The sequence below is a fragment of the Podarcis pityusensis genome (genome assembly GCF_964106645.2).
Source record: "Podarcis pityusensis genome assembly, chromosome: 13".
Taxonomy (NCBI): domain Eukaryota; kingdom Metazoa; phylum Chordata; class Lepidosauria; order Squamata; family Lacertidae; genus Podarcis; species Podarcis pityusensis.
The window spans coordinates 5589608-5615801 of record NC_138038.1 but is presented as its reverse complement, the minus strand read 5'-3'; the positions used below and the strand labels follow the sequence as shown (position 1 = coordinate 5615801).

The following is a 26194-nucleotide window of genomic DNA, read 5'->3' as shown; positions in this document are numbered from 1 at the left end:
AGCGCGCCAGGAGGCGAGAGCATTGGAGAGGCGGGAAGGGAAGGGGGAACGTTGGAAGGAGTTCCGCATTCCAGACATTCCAGAGCCAACTTTCCCGCCGGCAGAGCCGATGGAAATCGGAACAGCGCGCGCGCGCGCAGTTTCAAAGCCCAGTGAGGGGGGAAAGAAGGAGGGAAAAGGCGCCCGGAAATGCTATCTCTGCCAACAGCCAGGTCACTTTGCCAGAGTCTGCCCCCAGAGGAAGGAATGGCAAGGGATGGTAGGAGCTGTGGAGGGAAGAGAGGAAGAAATACCGGAGCAAGTAAAAGCCAACGCCTGGCTGCCACCGTCGGGGCACAGCAGCCAGGCCAAAGAGCAGTGAAAGTGCCCACGCCAGAACCTCCTAAACCCGCCCTAGTGATAGAAGTGGCGCTAGAGCTGCCAAACGGACACCCTCTAAAGATAAAGGCGCTGTTGGACTCAGGCAGCTCCTGCAATTTCATGAGCAAAGAGTTTGCAGCTGAACACCAGATACAGACGATCCCTTTAAGCAACCCCCTGCAGGTGACCACGATCGATGGCAGGGAGCTGTTGGGAGGAGAAGTCAGCTTGCAGACCGTCCCAATGATAATGAAGGTGGCAAGGCACACCGAACTGATAGCGTTTAATGTGGCCACCTTGGGAGGAGCTCCCATTATATTGGGGATGAGCTGGCTAGCGTTACATGATCCGCTGGTGGGCTGGCATCAGAGAGTGGTTTCTTTTGGTTCAGCACATTGCTTAGAACACTGCAAAGAGGGAAAGGGTTTGGCAGGGGCCCAAGCCACCCTAGCAGGGACTGAAGTAACGGAGAACGTGAAGGTACCACGACAATACGCAGATCTCCGCGACGTCTTCAGCGAAAGGGAAGCTGACCAACTACCTCCGCATAGACCCTTTGACTGTCAAATCAATTTACTCCCTGGGGCACAGCTCCCTGTAGGCAAGCTGTACGCCATGTCAGACAGAGAGATGCAGGAGCTAAGAGAGTTCATTGACAAGAACCTGAAGAGAGGGTTCATCAGAGAGTCCAGGGCGGTGGGGGGCAGCCCAGTGTTTTTTGTGGATAAAAAAAACACGAACAAGCCGAGGCTGGTGTGTGACTTCAGGGCCTTAAATGCAGTGTCAGAACCAGTGGCTTTCCCTATGCCCAGGATTGACGACATTTTGACAAGGGTGCGGAAGGGAAAGATTTTCACAAAGCTGGACCTAAGGGGGGCGTACAACCTGATACGAATAAGGAAGGGGGATGAATGGAAAACCACCATGTTCACCCCTTTAGGGGCATTTGAATATTTAGTTATGCCCTTCGGCCTACAAGCAGGCTCCGCTTGCTTTCAATCGTTTATGAACCACGTCCTGGGGCCTTTGCTTTACAAGAATTGTGTGGCCTTCTTAGACGACGTGTTGGTGTATTCTGAGAATGAGGAGCAGCATGTGAGAGACGTCAGAGAAGTGTTGAGCAGGCTGCAAGCCAACCAGCTGTGGGTGAAACTGGAGAAGTGTCAGTTTCATACCAAGGAGGTGGAATTCCTGGGGTATCGCCTGTCAGACAAGGGATTGGCCATGGATCCCGGCAAGGTCCAGGCGGTGCTGGAATGGAAAACACCCAAAACAAGGAAGGATGTGCAGAGGTTCCTAGGATTTGGGAACTTCTATCGTAAGTTCATCCGAAACTTTGCCCACCTGACGGCGCCCATTACGGACTGTCTCAGCAGTAAGAAGAAGTTCGTTTGGACTGAGGAGGCGGAGCGAGCATTTGAGGAACTAAAAAGGGCCTTCGCCTCGGAACAACAACTCCTGCATGTGGATTTACAAAAACCGATGAGAGTGGAAACTGACGCATCAGACAGAGCGATTGGGGCGGTGCTTCTGCAGCCAGGGAAGGAGGAGTCAGAGTGGAGACCGTGTGCCTTTTTTTCGCGAAAGCTGAACAAATCCGAGAGGAACTACACGGTGTATGACCGAGAACTACTAGCCATTCATGAGGCGTTCCGGAGATGGAGGCACCTGCTAATTGGCGCACAACATAAGGTGCAAGTGTGCACTGACCACAAGAACCTAGAGTATTGGAGGACGGCACGAGTGCTCAACCAACGGCAAGTGAGATGGGCCCAGGAGTTCTCCAAATTTAACTTTGAGATTTGTTACGTGCCAGGCCCAGAGAACATTAGGGCGGACGCTCTCTCACGCAAACCTGAATATTTGGAGGGGGAGGGAGCACCCGAAGAGAGACATGTCATTCCAGAGGACCGCTGGGTGTGTGGGGCGGCATTGGTGGGACAAAGAGAACTGGTAGAGGAAACAGAGAATGATGAATACGCCCAGAATAAGCTCAGAGGTCTTAGGGGTGAGGGAGAGGAACCAGGGGGTTTCGAGGAAAGAAATGGAGCTTTGTATTACAAAGGGGCACTGTATATCCCTGAAGGAGACTTAAGGGGGAGGGTACTCAAGCAGTTGCACGACAGCCCCACGGCGGGGCATTTTGGACAACACAAAACCATGTGGTTGGTCACCAGGGAATTTTGGTGGCCTAAGGTGAGGGAAGATGTACGGGAGTATGTAAGAGGGTGTGAGCAATGCCAGCGAGCCAAAGGGGAGAGGCGGGCACCGGCGGGACTATTAGAATCCTTACCAACCCCAGAACGACCTTGGGAGGCAGTGTCGATAGATTTTATGACTGATCTGCCAAAGTCCAAGGGGAAAACAGCCATCATGGTGGTGGTAGACCTACTAACAAAGATGTGCCACTTTGTAGCCTGCTCGCATGCAGTCACGGCGGAAGAGACAGCGAAGTTATTTGTAGAACACATTTTTAGGTTGCACGGAGTGCCATTGAGGGTGGTCTCAGACCGAGGAAAACAATTTACTTCCAGGTTCTGGAGGAAGCTCATGAGCTTACTGCAGGTGGAGGTCAACTTTTCGACTGCCCGGCACCCTGAAACCAACGGGCAGGCGGAAAGAGCAAACGGTGTCCTCCAGCAATACCTGAGGTGTTATGTCAATGACAGAGAGAATGACTGGGTAGAAAAGTTGGCGCTGGCGGAATTTGCCTACAACAATGCCGAGAATGTGTCCACAGGGATGAGCCCCTTCTTGGCTAATTATGGGTGTCATCCCAGGGCTTTCCCAGGGGGAGAAGGGGAGAGATGGAGCGTCCCGGCAGCCGAGCATTTTGTAGAAGAAATGGAAGCAATCCATCGTCAGCTCCAACTCAACTTAGAAAGGGCGAAGGAAGAATACAAGAGGCAGGCAGACAAGAACCGAAGGGAAGGTGAAACCATAAGGGTGGGAGATAGGGTGTGGCTGTCAACCCAAGGGTTGCTGTTCAAAGGAGGTTGTAAGAAATTAAGACCCAGGAGATTGGGTCCCTTTGAGGTCATTCAACAGGTCAACCCAGTGGCTTTCAGGCTCCGGTTACCCAACCACATGAAACTGCACCCAGTATTTCACAGGTCGTTACTGTCACCGTATGAGGGGGGACGAGAAGGGATGGCCACTCGGGGACCGGTCATAGAAGAAAGGGAATGCAGCAGCCATGTGGCAGAAATCCTCGACGCCAGGTGGAAGGGGGATCAGGTGGAGTATTTGGTAGCATGGGAAGGAGAACCGGAGTCAGAAAACACTTGGGTAATGGCAGAAGATATCAATGACGAGGTATTGATAGAAACGTTCCATCAAAGGTTCCCAAGGAAACCTCAGCCTGTGGAGAGGTTCCGGAGGGAATACTTTGGGACCACCGATGAGGAGGAGGAGTTGGAAGGATTCCCGGACTCGGAAGGGGAAGGGGAGATGGACTCTGAGGAGGAGGAGTACTTCGAGACCAGGAACCGCAACAGGTGGAGAGAAGTGTTCGAGACATCGGAAGATGAAGGAAGTTCATTCCGGGGTTTTGCCTCCTCACCGCCCGTAGAGGAGGGGGCGAGAGGGGATGAAGGGGGCCCTGGAGGGGAGGTGGATGTCAGGGAACTGCCATCGGAAGGAAGGGAGGTGAAAGGGCTCACACAGGTTGGGAGAGACTCAGCAGCTGAAGAGGGAACCAGTAGGGGGAGAGGAGCTGAGCTGAGGGAAAGTGAGCTGGAGGGATGGCTCAGAGACACTTCCAGCGAAAACAGTGGGGAGGTTTCAGGACCTCCTGTAGGGACACCCACTCCTCGCCGGAAACTGTCACGCAGAGAGTCCAGAAGACGTGTTTCCGTTAAGGAGCTTTTATGTTGGAAGCGATTCCGAAAGCAACCACTGTCGGAATCTGCTAGTGACTAGAGGAGCCATGTCTGAGGGGCTCCGTCACAGACAGAGGTTTGTGGACTTGAACAAACTCTGAGGGGATACGATTTTACGCACAAGCAGCTCATCATCCCATCACAAATACAAAATGATTTCCTCCCATTGTTGGGGGGAAGTGTTCACGGTGAGATAATTTATACGATTAGAAAAAGAGTGTAATCATTGCTACCTGATTGTAAATCTAGATGTTTCTTACCATGACCATATTTGTCACATTATCAGCTACGTCCATCTTTATCCTGGAAACATTTCAATCGAGGAACATTTTGTAGAGTTAACTGAAACAAAACCAGAGTCAGGCAGTGGTTTAAGTAGACAAAACCATGAACAGATTAAAGCAAGACATCAATATTAAAGATGCCCAAAGACAAGGATACAATAACGGGGCAAATGGCAAATATGTGCACAATGGTATTGAAGTCCTCATATTAAATGATTATTCAACGTAAATTGTACTCTAGATCCACTGAAATTAGTGGCATGACTAAGTTAGGTTCGTTCATTTCAGTGGATCTACTCTGAGCAGAACTTACGTAGTTTGATGCCACACAAATTTGGCAATATTTATCATTTTGGTTCAACTGTTTATTTTATTTTTTATTGCATTTTTCTCCTTAGTCTCAAGGAGATATATTGTTTCATATAATTTCTAGGCCATTGACTGTAATAAGGTTGATGGCAATGATGAAGTCATAACAAAATAAGTCACAAATAAATAAGCATTGTGACAAAGAGGAACACTTCGGCACAGAGCAAATTTGATCACACAGAATTCTGTTGCTTCTTCACATATGGGAATCAGCATTAGGAAACTGCATCAATTCTTGCAAACACTGCTGTGCTGAAGGAAGAGAGTGTATCTCCCCTTCTGTTTTTATAAGGTACATATGCAAACCTTCTTGCTTGTCTAATATTTGAACTAAAATAGTAAATACATGAACAATAGTAAACATTATAGTGAAGTAGAGAATGCTTTTAACAGTCACAATGACCTCCAATTTTATGACTTGAATAAACTTGAACAGAGCATAAGTAAGGGAATTTCAAGAGGCCTAATAATGCAGTAGGTATCTTGCTCATTGGAATTTTTATTACTATGCCACTGATTAAATACATGGTGAACAAAATAGATTTACGGAAAGTAAATAGCCGGAGGCAGCAATAAAGAAGCAGAATAGCATCAGATCATTTCTCTGATACATGGCATAGTATTTTGACAGATGAGAAAGTGAAGCGGGGTTTTTCCCCCCCAGTGATCTTTAAACCAGAACCCAACAGAAATCAGTGGAATTTGGCCTGCAGTTAAACGGATGAAGGGCTCCAAGATTCAACAAAGGAAAATAAATGTTCCACTTTCATATTAAAGCTACTATCCTAAACATATTGATTTGGCAGTAAATTTAATTAAAACCAATGGAGCTTATGTCTGAGTACATGGGAGGGCAGTGATGGGTAAGCATTTGAAAGAAAGCATTTCCTTACATCCCCCAACTGGGATATTTATGAAGTTTATTTTATCTATTTTCATATTATATCATACAATTGTCATTTTTTATTATTCAGTGAACCAGGAAAATTTCAACATCTATTCACTGTCATTATTTTATTGTATTGTATTTATTAACTGCATTTATATGATGCACGGTCCTCATTTAGACAGTTCCAACAATTAGTGCACTGTCATTGCAATTTATATCTTCCAATATCAACTTTAACCAACTGGTCTATTTTTTCCCCAGTGAAGGGGTCTTGGGAATAATATTTATTGGCCAGTGTTTGTGACTCAACGTTTTATTAGAAAGCCCTGCTGTCAAATGATTTTTCTGCTTTCCTCAAAGCCCCTGAAAGAAAGGTAGGTCAGACACACAACATTATTTTACTTCTGGGTTTCCCTTTGTTGCTACAACTTCTCAGATGGGTACATTATATACCGTACTTTTTGCTCTATGAGACTCACTTTTTCCCTCCTAAAAAGGAAACATGTGTGTGCGTCTTATGGAGCGAATGCAGGCTGCGCAGCAATCCCTCTTGCTGTTCTGGCTTCTGAGATTCAGAATATTTTTTTTCTTCTTTTCCTCCTCCAAAAACTAGGTGCGTCTTGTGGTCTGGTGCGTCTTATAGAGCGAAAAATACGGTATATCTAATGTGAGAATTTGTAACAAAAGGACATACATTAATTCTCTGAGCCTTTGTAATTTCACTCCCAAGTCCCCCATCTCAGATTTGGGGGGGGGGGATAACTACCTACAATTAATACAAGAGTAAAAAGCTGCAACAACATCTGGAATACAGATGCTTTTTATAGACATTATTATTTGAATGCTCTTTACCAAAGACCTTGTGGTCACGATCTTCTTACCATTTCCTCTACAATGATAGTAAGACTACTGTAACTCTAGAATAAGCATTTTGAGAATGGCACTATTGCCACTATCTAAAAGCAAGTTGCTGAGTCAACCTTATGATTTATCCTAATTTCATGGCAAATTGCTTTGGCCCTTTGGTAACCTAATAACTTAAAACAAATAAACTAGGGGCTTCTGTTCAGAAAGCTTCTGGGCATCCATTTGCAAAAATGTGCTGATGACTTTGTTCTTCATAGCTATTTTACAGATAGAATCAGCGTGTTTATGGGTTAATCCAGACTTAGTACACCTGTAGAAATCAAGGGGACTGAAGTTAGTTACTGTGTGTTTTCCTCTTGATAAAACTAGCTGCTTGTTTAAGCATTATTGGGTTACACCAATATGCTGGTTTGCTTATTCTGCATTGAATAAGCTGTCTCAAGTAAGGATGGTTGAAATACTTTGGAATGAAAATTCATGGGCTGCGGTTGTCCTCCTGAGGCCCATCCAACAAACCTATGTGTGAGCATGGAGAGAAATTTACACAGTGACGAAAGACCCTTTGAATTTTCTGCTGCAGTTCCTTGCCCTGGTGCTGAAGGGGCAAGCTATTCTTCGATTTCTATCACAAAATGAAATCCATTTATAAATACACACTAAGTCTGGGGCAGGATTTCTAAAACTGAAAGTGGTAGGCTGTGGCGTGCTTTTTGGTGAATCTGGAGGCCATGATGAAAATAGAGAATAAATACCACAGTAAAAAATAATATATAACTTTTATTAAAGCCATTAATTTAAATACTGCTGCAAGCCACCGCAGGGTTCCAGGTGCTTACCCAGGGTTCATGTTTACTTTTGGGAATAAGGCACAGCAGAGACTGTGGCGTCTTTACGATATATGGTTTATTTGCATATATATGGAGGCGTTCACAGCATTAACATCCCAAAAGGGTCTTGCTACTTCCATATCAACAGTTTGGGATTCCAGCAGAGGTCTAGTCTCTCTCTCTCTCTCTCTCTCTCTCTCTCTCTCTGCTTGCTGCTTTGCTTCTAGGTTACACTGCTGCTTCCCCCTCCACACTAAACTCTGGCTTTTTTCATCCTCACTATCTGCAAGTTGTATGCATAATTACATGTCTAATGAGACTCTGCTATGAGCAACTGGTCTAGTTGAGACCTTTGGGTATAGGGCGGTGTATAAACTGAAAATAATGACAATAATAATAATAATAGTTCTAAAATAAGTTTGCCTAGGATTGTAGTCTAAAGCACGTACTTTTTTCTCCAGCTGAAATCAAAAGGACTTAAAGGTAAAGGTACCCCTGCCCGTACGGGCCAGTCTTGACAGACTCTAGGGTTGTGCGCTCATCTCACTCTAGAGGCCGGGAGCCAGCGCTGTCCGCAGACACTTCCAGGTCACGTGGCCAACGTGACGAAGCTGCTCTGGCGAGCCAGAGCCGCACACACGGAAACGCCGTTTACCTTCCCGCTAGTAAGCGGTCCCTATTTATCTACTTGCACCCGAGGGTGCTTTCGAACTGCTAGGTTGGCAGGCGCTGGGACCGAGCAACGGGAGCGCACCCCGCCGCGGGGATTCGAACCGCTGACCATGCGATCGGCAAGTCCTAGGCGCTGAGGTTTTACCCACAGTGCCACCCGTGCCCCTATCAAAAGGACTTAGACATGCCTAAATTTAGCTGGATTGCACTCAATAGCTCTATTACCAAGAAAATCTGAACACTGAAGGCAAGCATTAATAGTGCAATTTCACCATTCCAGCTTCTGTTAAGAGTTTCTCTTCATTCATGTCCATTTAATAAATTATCACTGCAATCCCATCCTCCTCTAGGGGGTCCCAGGATTAAGCCACAAAACTCTCAGCAATGTGTCAGTCACGTGACTCATGCACTGCACAGATTAATTTGTGACTTTCCCTGGAGCTGGGAAATGGTTGTTAACTGCTGTCTGGGTTATCCAGTTCTGGAGAATTGTTTCCTTCATGCAGTCCGATTTCCCAATAAAAGGTCTCTTTCTCTTTTATAGGTCTTTTAAAATGTCTTTCCTGCAAAATGCAGCAGATGCCATTTACATGTGCACAGGAGATGTTTCTTGTTTAAATAATGTTTCAAAGAGCTTTAAAGGGCTCTTTGGATATGATGCAGGGCCACCAGGGACACAAGGTTTGGTCTTGCACACTGGCATTTCTGGTGCTTTTTTAAAAAAAAGAAAAAGAAAAAAAGAGGTGCCGGAACCCACCATGAACACCTCCCTTGTTCTCTTATAATGGCAATGACACCCACCTGAATGCTGCTGGACCTGAGTTTTGGCTGAAAAAAAGTCCTGGACATTTCACACATTGTAGTTTGCTAAACTTTCTGCTATCAAGCATTATTAATAATTACATTAAATATTGTAGGATTTCTATCTGTAAAATGAGTAAATGTGTTCTAAGTAATAATAATAATAATAATAATTTATTATTACGGTCAAAGACCAGCTTGTATTAAAATATTATTAAAATAGAAATTACATAGAAGAGGGGCCAATAGGCACCCTTGCCTGACTCCCTTAAAAGTTTTAATGGGGTCTGTTAGGTGTCCTGGGAGGCTACACCTGACTCTAAGAGCCGTATTTGCATGAACTGCCTGGATTAAAAACAGGAGCCTTCTGTCTACGGTGGTACCCTGAAGTCTATCCCAGAGTCTAGTTCTGGGGACTGTGTCGAAGGCTGCTTTTAGATCTACGAAGGCAGCGCAGAGTGAGACCTGCCCTCCTGATTTATATTTTTCTATGAGGTGTTGTAGCATTAGGCAGTGATCTGTCGTGGACCTTCCGGGTGTAAAGCCCACTTGTTCTATTGCCAGAATGTCTTCATTTTCTAACAATTCAGTAAACTTTTTAAGTAGGTGCTTTGTGTAAAGGTTACTAATCACACTTAGTAAGCTAATCAGCCTATAGTTTGATGTGTCCCCTCTATTGCCCTTTTTATAGAATGGAACTATTATGGCTGTTCCCCATTCCCTTGGGATGTAACCAGTCTCCTCTATGCGGGTAAAGAGAGGCTAAGAAAGGCGCCCACAAACCCTACTGTGATTTTAGCATTTCTGGCATAATGCCATCTGGGCTGGGGGCTTTAGTGTTCTAAGTACCTCATTCCTGAGTAATATGCTGCCTATATATGCTTTATACATATAAGCTGCAGCTAGGTACACCTTTTTGGATTATTCACTTCTGGAGTCGTGACAAAATAAACATGATCTATGTTGGTCAGGTATCATGTATGTGTTTATTGCTATTTTTAGATAGATTAGGTGGTTTCTATAGGCTGCACCCCTTTACTTATGGGCTTTGCCTCCCGGTGCATGAGCTGGATCCCTTTAACCTCTGCTCTTTCTGGGATTCTGTCCTTTGGCACAGGATTGTACCCATATGCAGCTTTATTTATCACATTTATAGCCTGCCCTTCACCAAGTCATCCCAGGATAGGTTTCAAAAACATCAGAAAAACAAATACAGGTCGCATTAAAAAAATCTCATTTTATATTAAGGTAAAACAAGAACATAGCAAAGGCTTGCCAAATTTATTATTTATTTTGGCTCCAATCCAGCTAACATTTGTTGTGACTAATTCTTACTGAAATGCTTGAAAGTGACCAGGCTTGATTTAGTTGCAACAACTTACCTTGGTTGTAAGTCTATTGAACACAGTGGGCCGTACCACTAAGTAAACTTGCTTAGGACTGTGCTAAACCTTGTTGTATTTATATCAATGGGACTCAGTCGTTTCAGGTGGAGTATGAGCTTTTCCTTTACAGCAAAGAGCCCTTGGAGAATAACATTCATGAATAAAGCCTGAAAGGCTTGTAACACCCAGGAAAAGTTGAGCATCTCCATGTGAGAACAATAAGGCAGGAAAAACTGACAAAATAGTAACCCGGTGAGGAAAGCAAAACAGAACATACTGTTCTTTGATAGTACTCTATGTGCATTCTATGGATCTGGAGATCTTGGCACCTGGCGACTTCAAGAAATTTACAGTCTTGTGACATGTTGTACAGACAGGTAATCGGGGGAGCATGCTCATTTTTTTTCCATTTGATACAATGCAAACGCTCCCAACTTTCTGACAAAATTCCCTTTAGTGGATAAGACCTTCATGAACTTTTTTTTTTAGTGGTAGGGTGGAAAACTGCCATCTCACTCTGCAGAATTCTCTGCTTACAATATTACTTTTTAGATCCTCTATTTTCCATCCATCTGTTACAACTGCCCGGGAAACAAATGACTTTAAGCAGATTTGTGGTGCTGTGACATCAAGGAGAAAGAGGTAAATCTCCTGTGCAACGTAATAAGACATCTCACACACATGAAGGGGGACAGAGTAACTAAATCTCCTGCCATAGGGACTTTTCCCTTATACTAGTCTATAGCAGCTTCTCTCAACCTTGGGTTCCCAGATGTTACTGGACTACCACTCCCATCATTCCTGAGTGCTGCCCCTGCTGGCCATGGTTGATAGGAGTTGTAGGCCACCAACATCTGGAAACCCAAGGTTGAGAAAAGCTGGTCTTACAATATCACAGCTGGGAGTGTTGTTGAGGTTTTGTTTGATTTTTCTGCTTGATTTTTGCCTGCTGAAATGGAAAGGTCTTTGCTGAGTGCCTGAAGTTCAACAGGGATGATTGTAATGCTGCCATATCATTTGCAGGGCTGCTATTACAGAGATGATGTGTATGTGGTCCTCTTTGGATGCTCTAAGGCACTATATAAACATCAAGTATTATTAAAATTACATAATAAAACAGTAATAAACTATCTATAAAAGCATAATTATCTCATCCTTAAACCCTCTTCTAAGCTAGAAAACTATAGCAGTAAGAACTAACTAACTTGCTGATAGACGACTAGTCCTCCCTCCCTTTATTGTCTTTTATTAACTCTTCTGTCGATGGTATTTGCATCCGCCAGGATATCAGGAATCCTTCTGGAGAGATTCCTTAACATGAAGCCTGACTCTAATCTTCTGTTAGACTCCATTAACTTGCTCCTACCCACCATAATTCCTTTACATATTCATACTTGTACAAACAGTGACCCGAGTCTTTGTTCTTTTTACTGATGTGTGCTTTATTTTCACAATCTCTTGCTCATTCACCTTTAAAACTGATTTTTTATATATAATAAAAAACTAAATAATGCAGGGAACATCCATGAATACACAAAAGACCTCCTGCAGCAAAAGTTCATTGTAATCACACAAGGAGTCCGGAAGAATTGCCCAGTGTGGGGATATGGCTGGACACACATCCCTGAAGCCCCACTCTATTTTGATGACAAAGTCTGAAGAGGGCTCTCAGATCTGGTATTCCAATCCCCAAGTCTCTAGACTCTCATGAAGGGCTGTTGACCATTCTAATGCCTTTTGTGGGAACTTCAGAGTGAGAAAATGTTGCTCTTCCTGGAGTCAGAAGCGCCTGAAGGTATTGGCACCATTAAAAAAAAAACTACACAAAAAACCTGCTGTACCCTCTCAGGTTTCTCTGAATCTGACTGCATCAGGGTGCTGAGAAAAGTGAATTAAAACCTGTTATTAATTCTATCTAATGCTAATAGTGACCTCTGCTGTCTGTAACTATAACGACACCATTGTCCCATATTTCTGTCCTTATTCAAAATGTAAAAAACCAAAAAACAACTAGAGTTCCAGGCTCCCTTGGTACCTTCCAACCCAATATTCTTCCCATCCAGGTCCATATGCTGCCAAATCCCCCTACCTGTGTAAACCCTCTTCAAGCATTGTCACTAGAAGAGGAACCACGGGTAGAGCAGGGCTTCTGCTAGCCTTTTGCGTGATTAGTGAACTTCTGCAGTGAGGAGCTTTGTATATCCATGGTGATTCCCCATATAATTGAGAACAATGACATCTCAGGGTTTTCAATCATGCAAGGAGCATGACTTAGCTTAGGGCTGGCCCAAGACCATTTGATGCCTGAAGCAAGATGTGCCACTGATGCTTTACTGCACCACAGATCACTGCTGAGGCTATTCCACACCCTTTAAGATAATTCAGATTCCGTCCTGGGACAATCTGTTATGTTATTTTTGCTGCAGTAACTATTGCCCATGTAATTTGTATAAGCAGCACCAACAGTTATAAAAATTAGCAATGCATAGTATCTGTGGAGTAATCATACTGTTACTTACAGTGGTACCTTGGTTCTCAAACTTAATCCGTTCCGGAGGTCCGTTCCAAAATCAAAGTGTTCCAAAACCAAGGCACACTTTCCCATAGAAAGTAATGCAAAATGGATTAATCCGTTCCAGACTTTCAAAAACAACCCCTAAAACAGAAACTTAACATGAATTTTACTATCTAACGAGACCTTTGATCCATAAAACGAAAACAATAATCAATGTACTACACTATAAAATAAATAAAACAGTATTGTAGATCATAAGAATTAAAATTTTCTTACCTGCACTGATGATATTGTTTGGATGCGGGGGTTTTTATCCATTTCTGCAGTCACACAATGATTGATCAGTAGCTGAACTGGGTTCCACACAATCACAAAAACAAATTAACTGGAAAAGCCTCAAAAACAAAAACGCAAAATAAATAGCAAAAACAAAAGCGCCAAACTTAATCTGTTCTGGAAGTCCATTTGACTTCCGAAATGTTCAAAAACCAAGGTGCAGCTTCTGATTGGTGCAGGGGCCCTGGAAACAATAGCTGACAGCCACATCAGATATTTGGCTTCTGAAAAACGTTCAAAAACCAAAACACTTACTTCTGGGTTTTTGATGGCGTTTGAGAACCAAGGTACCACTGTACTTTCTAGAGAGGAAAGTGCAAGGAGCTGGGGAAAGTGCTTTTAAAAACATTTCACTCAGCATCCACAAGAGGGTTTCAGCTTGCTCCCAAAAGAAAAAAGACTAAAAAAAAATCCCCCCCCCCACCCAGTTTTCAGAGGACTCATATCGCTAGTGCTACCCTTTCACTGCTTGGCCATGCTCAACTCACATACCAAATATACTGTTTCTAAGAGTTGGCAACTCTTAATCAGGTTCTAGCTCATGACATCACTAAGCCCCACTCTGTGACATCACCAAGTCTAATCTCTTGCATTTTAAGACTTTGGGATGCTGGGAATCTGGGGACACTATATCCAGCTGACTTAAATACGCCAAATCTGTCACACAAGCAAGACAAGGCTTTTTGAGACCCAGTGTGGTGTAGTGGTTAAGAGCGGTAGACTCATAATCTGGGGAACCGGGTTTGCGTCTCCGCTCCTCCACATGCAGCTGCTGGGAGACCTTGGGCTAGTCACACTTCTCTGAAGTCTCTCAGCCCCACTCACCTCACAGAGTGTTTGTTGTGGGGGAGGAAGGGAAAGGAGAATGTTAGCCGCTTTGAGACTCCTTAGGGTAGTGATAAAGCGGGATATCAAATCCAAACTCTTCTTCTTCTTCTTCTTCTCTCTTTTACAAGAACAAAGGTGACTGCCATGAAGGTAACAAAACTACCATGGAATCTCCCTGCTGAGTACTGTGGGGAAAGCCTTTGTCTGTGTACTGCTCAAGGGATTAGTCACTTGCAGGCAGGGTCTATCCCAGGTCAAAATGCGGCTTTAGAACTCAGAGGTCAACCTCACCAGCCAAAAAAACCCTCTTTTTAATAATTTTTGTAATTGTTTTTTTCATAATTTTATACATTTTAACATAACCATTTTGAACATTAAAGTACAGTGGTGCCCCGCAAGACGAATGCCTCGCAAGACGGAAAACCCGCTAGACGAAAGGGTTTTCCGTTTTTGAGTTGCTTCGCAGGACGAATTTCCCTATGGGCTTGCTTCGCAAGACGAAAATGTCTTGCGAGTCTTGAGATTTTTTTTTCACTTTCCCCCCCTTTATCTAAACCGCTAAACCTTTAATAGCCTTTTAGCAGCTAATCCGCTAAGCCAATAAGCCTTTAATAGCCGCTAAACCGCTAATAGAGCTAATCCGTTAAACCGCTAATAGGGTTGCTTCGCAAGACGAAAAAACCGCTAGACAAAGACACTCGCGGAACGGATTAATTTCGTCTTGCGAGGCACCACTGTACATGGATCCTCAGGATTTTTGCATTGGGCTACCCCAAACTCACCGTCAAATCACATGCCTGTGGCCACAGCATGAACCACAAAAATCATACATCCACTGTTTCGTCCAGATTATTTTTTTTTCTTGTTTTCCTCCTCTAAAAACTAGGTGCGTCTTATGGCGCGAACAATACAGTAAGTGACATCTGCAAGACCTTCCTAAGGAGTCATGACCGGTGACATCCTGCCCCAAGAGTGTCAGGCAGATAACCATCTCAGTCCCAGTGCCTACCCGCCCCATAGTGGGACAAGACAAAGGGGTGTGTTGGACTTAGGGACCAGGGAACTGCCAATGCCTTCCTTTGTACTATGATGGAGTAAGTGTGAAAGGATATACTTGAGTGACAGGGCCATGCCTGTATCTCAGGTTCTACCTGAGACCACACCTTTTTCTGTGACATCTCTATGAAGTTTTGATGATTCACCCTGTATTATGGGGAACTTTAGGGAGCTTTAAAATACGGATGTAACTGTTGTCTGGGGCTTCCAGCTGCTTCGTCTTTGCAGCAGCAGGAATTCTTGTTGCAACAATAAAGATCAGGCCTGCAGGCCGTTGTCTTGCTTCTATCTCCTGGCAGAAGTCTCTTGCTTGTGACCCCCGACCTGAAGCTATGGGAGCCAAGGTTAGGTGATTGCAGGGTGCTCCAAGGACTCTCAACAGGATGCCCACCGAAGTGCCGCACGATGACCATGTCCTTCCACAGGAACATGGAATAGCAGAGTCCTGTATGATGGCTCGTCCATGGATGTCTTACCTTCTCCTTTCGGGCACCTACCCAAACCATAATGCCTTACTCAGAGGCCCTGGGCGGTGTTCTTTTGAGCGTACTGTACTTCCCAATTTCATATATCGAAAGTGAGGGAGCTATGCATGCCGCCCAGTGCCGGATTTAGATAAAGAGAGGCCCTAGGCTACTCCACTTGTGAAGCCCCTCCTAATCCCCCACCCTCATGACTAAAAGAAAGTGTTATTAAAAAAAATGAGTGAAGCCAAGGATGATGACGGGTATTTAAAATTCTGCAATTCACAATTTCATCAGAAAACTCAATCAAAATTTATTTTCTAAGTTTGCCACTTTCAGTGTACAGAATGCTCAGTACAGAATGCTCTTGAGACATTGTGGCCCTTAATTCATTTTTAATTCTTTTGAGTCTTGAAAAACTCCTCTCTCCCAAGCAGTTAGTGACCATAAAGCTATAGCTGCAAGATTGCTTCCACATTAGGAAAGGCCATCTGAATTTTTTCCTTGTATATAATTTGATAAAGGTCTGTATGAGACAGAGAGTGCTCTGCTGTAAGCCTATGGCTTTGTGTCACGTACAGGTGAAAGTGCAAAAGTTCATCAATAAGTTTCAGGTCAATATCTTCTGAGTATGCTTCCATCAACAGTTCAACACCTTGCTGAATTTCTTGCTTAGATGCTATCAGGGTAGCAAAAATGGAAAGCAATTGTGCAACATCACTGTATATGATACTACTTCTTTTTAAATTGGCTTCAAGTGCATCTACTATAGGAATAAAGGCTTTTCTCCTAAACTCATCTCTTGAAGAAAGTGCATCTAAGGCATCAGATGCACTTGTCATTTCTTTGCCGTTTCCTCACTCTTTGCTTCCTTGTTTTGTAGTTAACATTTGGCAAGGTGGCTTTTGCTTCTTTCTCAAGCTCATCAAAATCTTCTCTAATTTTCCTTTAAAAATCCAGAAGTTTAACTGTGCAAACTTGCACAAGAACTCAGTAACAGGCCTGATTTCTGAAGGGCTTGGCTGACCTTGTGAAAATGACCTAGCATATATCTCTTAAGATTTTGCAAACTTTGGCTGTGAACTAGCGCCCCACAAAAAAATTCAAGTTGGGCCCCAGTTTCAAACTGGGGCCCACTGGCTGGCCCTGAATCTCATAATTACTAGGCCCGAGTTGCCCTGCCCTTGCATGAAGTCTTGGGTTTGCAATTTGGGGAGATGTTATGTACTGAGTTGAATAGGATCCAGCAGTCTGATTGGTCTTGGAACAATAGGCTTCAGAATGCAGCAGTCTGATTGGTCCTAGAACAATAGGATTCAGAATGCAGCAGTCTGATTGGTTCTAGAACAATAGGATTCAGAATGCAGCAGTCTGATTGGTCCACAGGAGCCACCCAATCCAGCTCCAGGTGGAAGTGAATCCGCAACCTGATTGGCCTACAGGAGAATCCGGGGAATTAGCCAATCAGGTGGGGCCCATTGTGTAAATAATGTATATAAAGCAGTCATTCTTAGGGAACTTCCATTCCTCCTCACCACTATGAGCTGAATAAAGAGCATGAAATATCCACTCTCGACTCCGAGTATATTTCAGGAGAGGAGAGACTGCCTGCTGTGGGGTGGGTGGGCTGGGGAGGCCCCTTAGATTTAGAGGCCCTAGGCTTCAGCCTACTTAGCCTATACATAAATCTGGCACTGATGCCGCCCTTCCGAATTTCAAATATAAAGGTAAAGGGACCCCTGACCATTAGGTCCAGTCGTGACCGACTCTGGGGTTGCGACGCTCATCTCGCTTTATTGGCCGAGGGAGCCGGCGTACAGCTTCCGGGTCATGTGGCCAGCATGACTAAGCCGCTTCTGGCGAACCAGAGCAGCACACGGAAACGCCGTTTACCTTCCCGCCAGAGCGGTACCTATTTATCTACTTGCACTTTGATGTACTTTCGAACTGCTAGGTTGGCAGGAGTTGGGACCGAACAACGGGAGCTCACCCCGTCACGGGGATTCGAACCACCGACCTTCCGATCGGCAAGCCCTAGGCTCTGTGGTTTAACCCACAGCGTCACCCGCATCCTATAATTTCAAATATAAACGCAGCCTAAAAGGATACATGCGTACTCGCATCCAGGTATATATTCCCCCACATATATACACCCACCCACTCATGTACACGTGTCCCAAACACGCAACTCCATATATACATCCACCTGCACCCGCCCCCCCCCTCAGGTGAGGAGCCTCTGAGGCGACACACCTGCCGCCTCTCCCCACCCCCCACTCCCGCAGCAACCGTCCTTCCCGCGCTTTGTGGCATCACGCGGAGGGGGCGTGGCCCTGCGGCTGCGGCGGGGCGTGCGTAGCGGCTGCTCCGCCGCCATTTTGTCTCGGTGAGGCGTTTCGCGCTCGCGGGGAGGAGGAGGAGGAGGGGGAAGGCGGGAGGGGCGGCGGCGGCCTGCTTCTCTCTCCTGCTCCCGGCGGCGGCGGCGGCGGAGGGTTCCGTTTCAGCTTCCCTGGAGAGCTTCAGGCGAGGCGAGGCGATGTCGGCGTTCTCGGAGTCGGCGCTGGAGCGGAAGCTGCTGGAGCTGAGCAACTCCCAGCAGAGCGTCCAGACCCTGAGCCTGTGGCTCATCCACCACAGGAAGCACTCGCCCCTCATCGTCGCCGTGTGGGAGCGGGAGCTGCGCAAAGGTGAGGCCGCGGGGCGGAGAGGAGGGCGGGAAAGGTCGCGCAGGTAGGCCGCGAGCGGGTTGTGAGGGGGAAAGGTCCTCAGGTACCTCGGCGGCGGTGGCGGCGGTTCCCTCTCTTCCGCCTCCCTCGCGCCGGGCCTCGGAGGCCGCTCTCGCCTCAGCAGCCAGCCGGAAGGAGAGAACGGGGACCCGCCGCCGGCCTCCGTTGCGGCCCGGGAGGAAGACGCTTGTGGGACGGCGGAGGGAGCGGTGCCGGCGCCCCCTAACCTTTATTTCGGTGGGGGATAGGAAAGGGGGCGCGGCGACGAAGGGCCGCAGAAGCCCCGGCGAGGCCCGTTTCCCCTGATAGGAAGTACTTTGGAACTCCCTGCCACTTGAGATCGAGCAGGCGCTCTTTCCGGCGCCTGCCGAGAACGCATTCCCGTTTCGACGAGCCTACCCACCCAAGAGGGTTAGAAATGCGAGGTCATTTTACTGTTTTGGCATTGTGACTTTTGCGTGTTTTAAGGTCTTTCTTGGTTTGCCTTAACCACTTGAGGGTTTGTTTGTTTTTGGCTTTGACAGTCAAGAGGGATGTAGATTTTTGTTACGTGTTAAGGTACTGTGCACCACAATCCTAAATTAAGGCTCACACCAGCCTTTCTCGACTTTGGGTTGTTATATGCTGTTGGACTACAACGCATCATCCCTGGCCACTGGTCTTGGTAGCCTGGAATGATGGGTGCTGTAGTCCAGCAACACCTGGCGAGCCAAGGTTGAGAAAGGCTGGTTACACTCACTGGCGGAGGAATGGGAGTGTGGAGGGAGCGGACCGCCCCGGGCACCATTATTCCAGTAGGGTGCCATCGCAGTGGGGCCCCGGACACGCGCCGCCCCCGTGTGCTGGGCGTGCATCACGCCCCCAGGATGCACATCACATGGGGGGGGCGCCAGCCACGCCCCCGTCTGCTTTCTGCCCCCGGTAGTGGAGCATGCAGCTTCCCAAAAGTGGGTCTCCAGCTGTTTTGGGACTACTGTCATCCCTAGCCACTGGGTCTGGTAGCTAGGGATGATGGGAATTTTAGTCCAAAAACAGCTTGAAACAGTTTTGGAAACCCTGCACCAAGGTTCTTTGTATGTCTGTTAAGTCTCAGCCGTTGCTGATTTCAGTATGTTACTCCCAGATAAGCATGTTTACCCTCCAGGGACAGACTGGGAGGTTCCACCCAAAATTTAAGAGGGTGTGGAGCCCTTGTAAGGAGGGTTTCCATAATAGCTGTTGATGGGGGTATGAAAATGACATTGTGGGTCAAGGTGATTGTCTTTTATGGGGGGGGATAAAAAAAAAATCAGTTGTTGCTGGTCTTGCAACATTTTGTTGGAAGCTGCCCAGAGTGGCTGGGGGGACCCAGCCAGATGGGCGGGGTATAAGTAATAAATTATTATTATTATTATTACCATTTTCTGATATCTAATTATAATGTTTTTATTGTGGGGAAGGGGATTTGGAAGAATGGAGCAATATTCAGTTCAATCTCTATGCAGCAGGTAGCAATACAAAAATGCTATTACTTTCTAAACATAATTTGAATCGCTTGATCTAAATGGTGGTACATAAATATTACAAAGGTACAAATTTTGACTGACCCTTGTAACCTAGACAGTTTAAGGCAGATGTACTGTACATAGGATTGTTGTACTTGGCATTGCACTTCTGTGGGAATTCAGGCAATGTTCATGCTCTCATCTGTGGCTCCGAATATAGGGAAGACAACTGGGCTTATTTTGGGCACAGTGAAACTGGGATGCTTTGAACACCTTGGCCACACCTGCTTGCCAAAATGGTCAGCTGTAACATCCCTTGGAAGTTGCTAGAGAAGCTTACACTTAAAATACAATAGTAGACAACTGAAGTGTTTGGAATTCTTTGGCTGCCTGAACAGCTAGTCCCAACCTTGCTCTCGCTTGGAGATATAGGTGGGAATTTCTCTTATCATTGTACTCTGCACTACTATGGGGTTATCCCAACTTCAAGCAATAGAGGAAAGTTTGTTTTCTCTTACCAATTTTGCCAGTGAAACCAGTGGTTAGTGGAAATGTGGATGCCTGATCAGGGTGAGGTGAGATTAGATGTGAACTAGGAATTCCTTGTATTTCAACCATAGTTTTGCAAAGTACTAGGAATTCCTGGAGAGACTGTTGCCTCAAGTTCATTGAGATGCTCAGAATCAGAAGTATAAGTGAATCTGCAGGCGGCAGATGAATTGGATTTTATGCTAGCCCACCAGTCGTGAAACTTCCAAGTATCAACCAAAAATGAAGTGTACTTGAGGTAATGTTTTTATTAAGAAGGTTGAGACTGGGAACACCTAGCAAATGTTCTAGTGTGGTGGTGATATAATTAAAACCTAAAAAGGGGCCAGATCCCAATATTTTAAAAAATACATTGTCGCTGTCACAGTGGACTGCTGAATCGGTTCACCTCAACAACTACTTTATACATTTTCACAAAAAGAAATAGATGTAATACTGGCTTCAGACCTTGTTTTAATGCAGGGGTCAGCAAATTTTTCAGCAGCGGGCCGTTCCACTGTCCCTCAGACCTTGTGGGGGGGGACTATATTGGGGGGAATGAACAAATTCCTATGCCCCATAAATAACCCAGAGATGCATTTTAAATCAAAGGACACATTCTACTCATGTAAAAACACGCTGATTCTGGATTTAGAAGGTGATTGGGCTAGATCCGGCCCCCGGGCCTTAGTTTGCCTATCCATGTTTTAATGGATGTGAAAAGCTCATGAAATAACTTATCCCTCTGGGGTTTTTAGTTCTTATATTTTCTTCCATTTGGGGTTTAGTTCAACTGTAGTACGTTTTTGTGCATCACTTCCATCTTCCTTTAGCAATCATATGCCCTACCATATTGTGGCAAAACTATGTGGCTATCATTTTAAAATGTTTCTTGTTGGCACAAGTTTTTTTATGTCAAGTGCAACTTTGGAGTTATCCCACCTTGCACCTTGGAGTGTGTGTGTTACATTACTTGATTACTTGGAACAATTGTATTTATTACTGTCGTGTGTTGCCGAGAGCATTTTTAGAAAGGCACCTAATTTTAATCATTTTTAGTATTTCATATAAATATGTTTCAAAAGCTGTATTGCAGGGTTTTATTTCAATATTTGAAACTAAGAATTCCTAAATAAAAAAGTACTGTAGCTTGGTTTTAGCATTATAATGACTATGGGTTGCATCCAGCCTAACTTAGTTTATTTCGTTCAGAGGTATGTGCAAGTAACTTAGGTTGAATTAAACCCAATATTGTTAGAATTTAAAATAAATATATTATTAAATGTAACCTTGAATCTGAATTGCTTATGTATTTCTGATGTGGGTGGCTCAATTTGGGTTGTGGTAATTCATAATTATCACCAGAACTGAACTGATCCAAGTGTGTGCTTATTTTCTTAATGCTTTTATTTCTGAAGGCAGAATATACCATCATAATGACCAGCCATCTGGCAAGTTTTCTCTTGCCAGAGTATTTATAATTATTTGCTTGTTAGATTCACCTTACCTTGGCTTTGTGCACTCCCCAGTTCTATTTCCAATCCTCCACCTGTGCAGCCATGAGAAGTTTGGGGATTTATACTTCAGATTTCAGTTATCCACAACTTAGTGTGCTTAATTTTAACAATGTTTTGTTTGCATGTGGCAGCTTCATAAATGATGGCCTGAAGCACCTTGCTTTCAAACAAGCCATCATTGATATTAAAAACAGTTTGCTGGGTTCAGATGACACAAAAGCTTTCAATCTAATTTTGGTCATCCTGCAGGAGGCCTGGGAAAAGTTAGGTTCAGTAATGAACCACAAAAAAATCCTTCATTATTTGTCTGGAGCAAGACAAACAAGCAGCCTATGTTTGGATGCAACACCTAAGTAAAAGTGTGGCTTGGTGCAGCAGAACTGTGGCGGAGAACAATAGTCATAGCCTTTGTTCCATGAAACTACATGTTTGGTCCAGTGTTAGAAACTGAGATATGAAAGCTAGGAGCTAAATGGCATCTTAAACCTAGGTTATGGGCACAACAACAGAATGTCTAGGCACACTTTTATAACAAGACTAGAAAGTTGAAAATGTATGAACTGCAGCTAAAATATTATGTTCATTTTTCACATGGTCTAGTCCTTCCCCTGCCCACCCCCCTAATATTCTAAAGAGGGTCTGTTCTCCAGTCTTCAGAGAGTAGCTGGAAGTGGGGAGGCAGAAAAAAGTCATCCTTTCCTTCCACTTTGTAGTTTTAATCTGAAATTTTAGGTTCAGTACTGCACCCAGAGCTCAGAAACTGCTCATGCTAATGAAATTCCCTGTCACAAAATGCGCCTCGAACAATGGGAGTTTCGAACACTGGTTTGGTCATCTGTGCCAAGCCATGATTTTGTTTAGTGTTTCGTGTGAACCAGGTCTTCTTAGTTTTCTCTACCAATTTTAATGTTCAGCTTCATCTCATAAAAAATCCCAAACTTCCTTGTGTAAAGCTAGTTGATAACTGAGTGTTACCCTTTAGTGACTGCATGCAGATTTGTACTTAGTAGGTTTCAAAAACAAATATTTGAAAAGCCCTCAAACTAAGGGCCAGAAGCCCAGACAAAATGTTTCTGTCTGGTGCCAAAAGCCGGACAAAGAGGATGCCAGGAGACCATTCTGCAGGCAGGTAGCCAACACTGAAAAGGCCCATTCCCATGCTGCTACTCTCTGGACCTCCTGTGGTATGGGCATACAGAAAAGGGAAGGGCCTAAGATGACAATTGCAGGGTCTGGGTCATATAAGGAGAGGAGGTCCTTGAAAAATAAAAGTTATCAACATTTCAGTAGCTTTTCATACAAATTGCAGTACTTTGGCTCTGAATTAATATTTCATTCTTAAAAATGAATTCACCTGGTGTATTTCTTAATTTTTATTTAATAAGATGGAGTCTATGTAGTGTAACACTTAGCTGAGGAAATCATCATTTGATCAATAGCCAGATTGTTTTGTTTTAATTTTTAAAGATATTGCTGAGGAAAGGAGAGAGATACTTTGAGGAATTAGGATTCTGTTTTTGTTTCTGCATCTAATGTTAAAGTTGAACAGGACACAGCAAAATAATAGATAGGATAAAGACAGTGATTCCTCCTCCCCACATGCTAGACAGCACAGGTCAGAAGAGTTTTTGCACTTTATCTGTTAAAGAGTATGACTTGGATGGATCTGGACACAGTCATACTTCACGTAGTTTCATTGAAAGGAATAGAACTTGTGTATCATGAATTTAGTTTCATTGAATTTATAACATTCCTACCACTCTAGCAGTTATGCTAATCTTGGACAACAATCTTACACAGGTGTAAGTTCCTGCATGTGAAAGAAATAATTTGACAGTTCTGATTACTGTTTCCATTCCACCCCCTCTGACTGTCACTGTGGGAAATGCGAGTGATTTTAAGATAGTGCCTTATGATAATAGAACCATAATATATATGTGTTGCTGTTAGCTCAACAGCCAGTTAATATTCTTCTGTAATGACTAACACAATGGCTTAAACAGTCACAACAAACCTGTTGTATGATATGTTGCTAGGGCTGTGAAACTGGTAATTCCTCCTTGAGTGATTGTTGGCTAATTAATTTTGCACTGAAGGAAGTATCAGTTCCTCAGTCATCAATTTTGCAGAATTTTTCAATATACAGCTCATTATATGTTGATACAATGTGGCCTTTGAATAGTTTTCTTGTATTTTCTCAGAGTCTAAGAGCATAGTTATCACAGAGTTAAGTGATCAAGTTTATGTCCCCATCCCAGAGGAATTATGGCTAACATTCGGTTGGTCCAGACAGAATGGTGGTAGCCATAGTTAGTGCTGATGAGGGAAAGAAAGTTCAAGTAGGAGGATCACAGAAGCCTGAGGGGTTTTCCAGATCTGAACATGCATCCGCACTGAGCCTTGGAAGGGCAGGGAAGTAAATAAAGGGGCTTGGCTTCTCTGGGAAAAAATGTATGGCCTAGGTAATTAGAATCATAATTAGGCTGGAATGTAAGTTCACCACTAATTAGTTGATGCTATCTTATCAGCAGAATTTGGTACACAATTCAGATTTTTTAACAACCATCATGCAGGGTAGAAACTTTTATCTAATAGTTATGATTTTACAGTTACTAACTTCTGCATTTGGATTCTTAAGCGTTGTCAACAGCTTTTAGAGTTAGGAATCCAACGCTTGCTGATCTCAATACAGAATTTATATTTTTTCAACATCTGCCAAATCAAACTCAGTGCCAAAGGTCACCTCAATTCCGACATCCCAAATACAAAATGGGTGTATTCTTGTCCCTTTTCTTTTTAATTTATTTTTTTCAGATCTTCCAGAGCACATAAAAAAATAAATTAAAAAAATCACATCCCGTCAAAATCCAGTTGCACTTTTATTGTACAGTCATACCTTGGTTATCAAACAGAATGCATTCCAGGAGTCCGTTTCACCATTTGACTCCCGGAACCATTCAAAAACCAAGTTGCGGCTTCTGATTGGCTGCAGGAATATCCTGCATCCAATCAGAAGCTGCGGAAGCCATGCCAGGCTTCCAAAAATAGTTCGAAAACTGGAACACTCACTTCTGGGTTTCGATTGTTCAGGATCTGGTTTGTTCAGGAGCCAAGGTGTTTGAGATCCAAGGTACGACGGTATGCGGATGATGCAGCCTTATTATCACTGATGAGGATAGATCTGAAACGTCTTTTACTGTCCCTGGTTTTCTATTGTGAAACCAATAAACCTTCAATAAATTATGAGAAGACAAAAATTCTGGTCTTCTCTAATTCCCAGAAATTACAGAAATGGAAAATAAGAGGATAAGAAATCCAGCAAGTCAAGATGCACAGATACTGTGGGATTTTTTTCCCCAGAGCAACTCAGGTTGATCCAACCATCGCACAAGTGCTATAAAACAGGCAAAGTGTACCTCCTCAGCAGTAGCTCACTTTTATTTTCAGAAAGATAACCAATTTATACCAGCTACTATTCAGATTTTTCAAACTAAAGTGTTGTCCCAGCTACATTTTGAGATCCCAATATAGATACAAGCATATAATAGTCATTTAGATAAGATACACTCAAGTTTCTTGAGACATATCCTGGGGCTCCCAAGTTCAATCAAGTATGAGACAATGCGTTCAGAACTAGGTATACAGACAATGGAATATTGGGTATGGGCTAGCACTATAAAATACTATTTGCGTTGCCATTTTCATTGCCAGCCTTTGAGTCTGCTTTCTGACTTACTAAAGGACTCTTATAAATCCAGATGGTTCGAACTCTTACATAGCAGAATTAGATCTATTGGTATTGACTTGGAACTGCTGTAGAATTCAAATGAGCAATATATTTATCGCAATAGTCAAACCAGATGAAGGGACACTGAAAAACAAAACATCGAGTCAGCTGTAAATAAAATTTGCTTCCCCTAGTTATATGGATTAAATGCAACAGGATCACTTATATTTCAAAATAAATAATTCCAGTCCAGCCTTTACATTAGCCTAACTGAACGTTTTCTCCTCAGCTTTTTCAAGGGCAGACATTTAAACATTTCCAGAAATAATAGACATTGCAGATGTTCTTTGAATGTGCCAAACACTGTAGAACATATTCTATTCTACTGTCCATTGTACAACTAGCTACACAGATGTGTGCTATCCCCTTTTTGAGGAAGTGTAATATAGTGAAAATATCAGATTTTATCTGTCTGACGTTAACCTGGAAGTAACTGCAAGGGTCCTAAGTTTTTGTCAATAGTATATCTTAGAGTGGTGAATGGCACTATTTAGCGGGAAGAAATCCCAATGAATTCCTTGTTATTATATATTTTAAATGTATATATTTTAAACTTTTATATATGGATGTTTTTATGATGGAATATATTTGTAATGCCTAATAAAGGTTTGGCGAAGT

The 26194-nt window shown here is 43.9% G+C and overlaps 1 protein-coding gene and 1 long non-coding RNA gene across 4 annotated transcripts in view; one reads left to right on the top strand and one right to left on the bottom strand.

Moving 5' to 3' along the window:
* LOC308460615 overlaps positions 1–13589 on the bottom strand; it is a 41437-nt gene extending 27848 nt beyond the window's left edge. The window contains exons 1-3 of the long non-coding RNA XR_013978635.1: positions 13127–13589; positions 10333–12991; positions 4502–4583 (exon numbers count right to left, since the gene is read on the bottom strand). This is a non-coding gene — a long non-coding RNA (uncharacterized lncRNA). The remainder of the gene's footprint in view (positions 1–4501; positions 4584–10332; positions 12992–13126) is intronic.
* A 4370-nt stretch (positions 13590–17959) lies between these two features.
* RPRD1A (regulation of nuclear pre-mRNA domain containing 1A) overlaps positions 17960–26194 on the top strand; it is a 33580-nt gene continuing 25345 nt past the window's right edge. For 2 of the 3 annotated variants that reach the window (XM_080977025.1, XM_080977024.1), the window contains exon 1: positions 17960–18221. In XM_080977025.1, coding sequence (XP_080833151.1) covers positions 18071–18221 — 151 coding nt within the window. In that variant the 5' untranslated portion in view covers positions 17960–18070. The remainder of the gene's footprint in view (positions 18222–26194) is intronic. The other variant, XM_080977026.1, reaches the window with a different exon arrangement.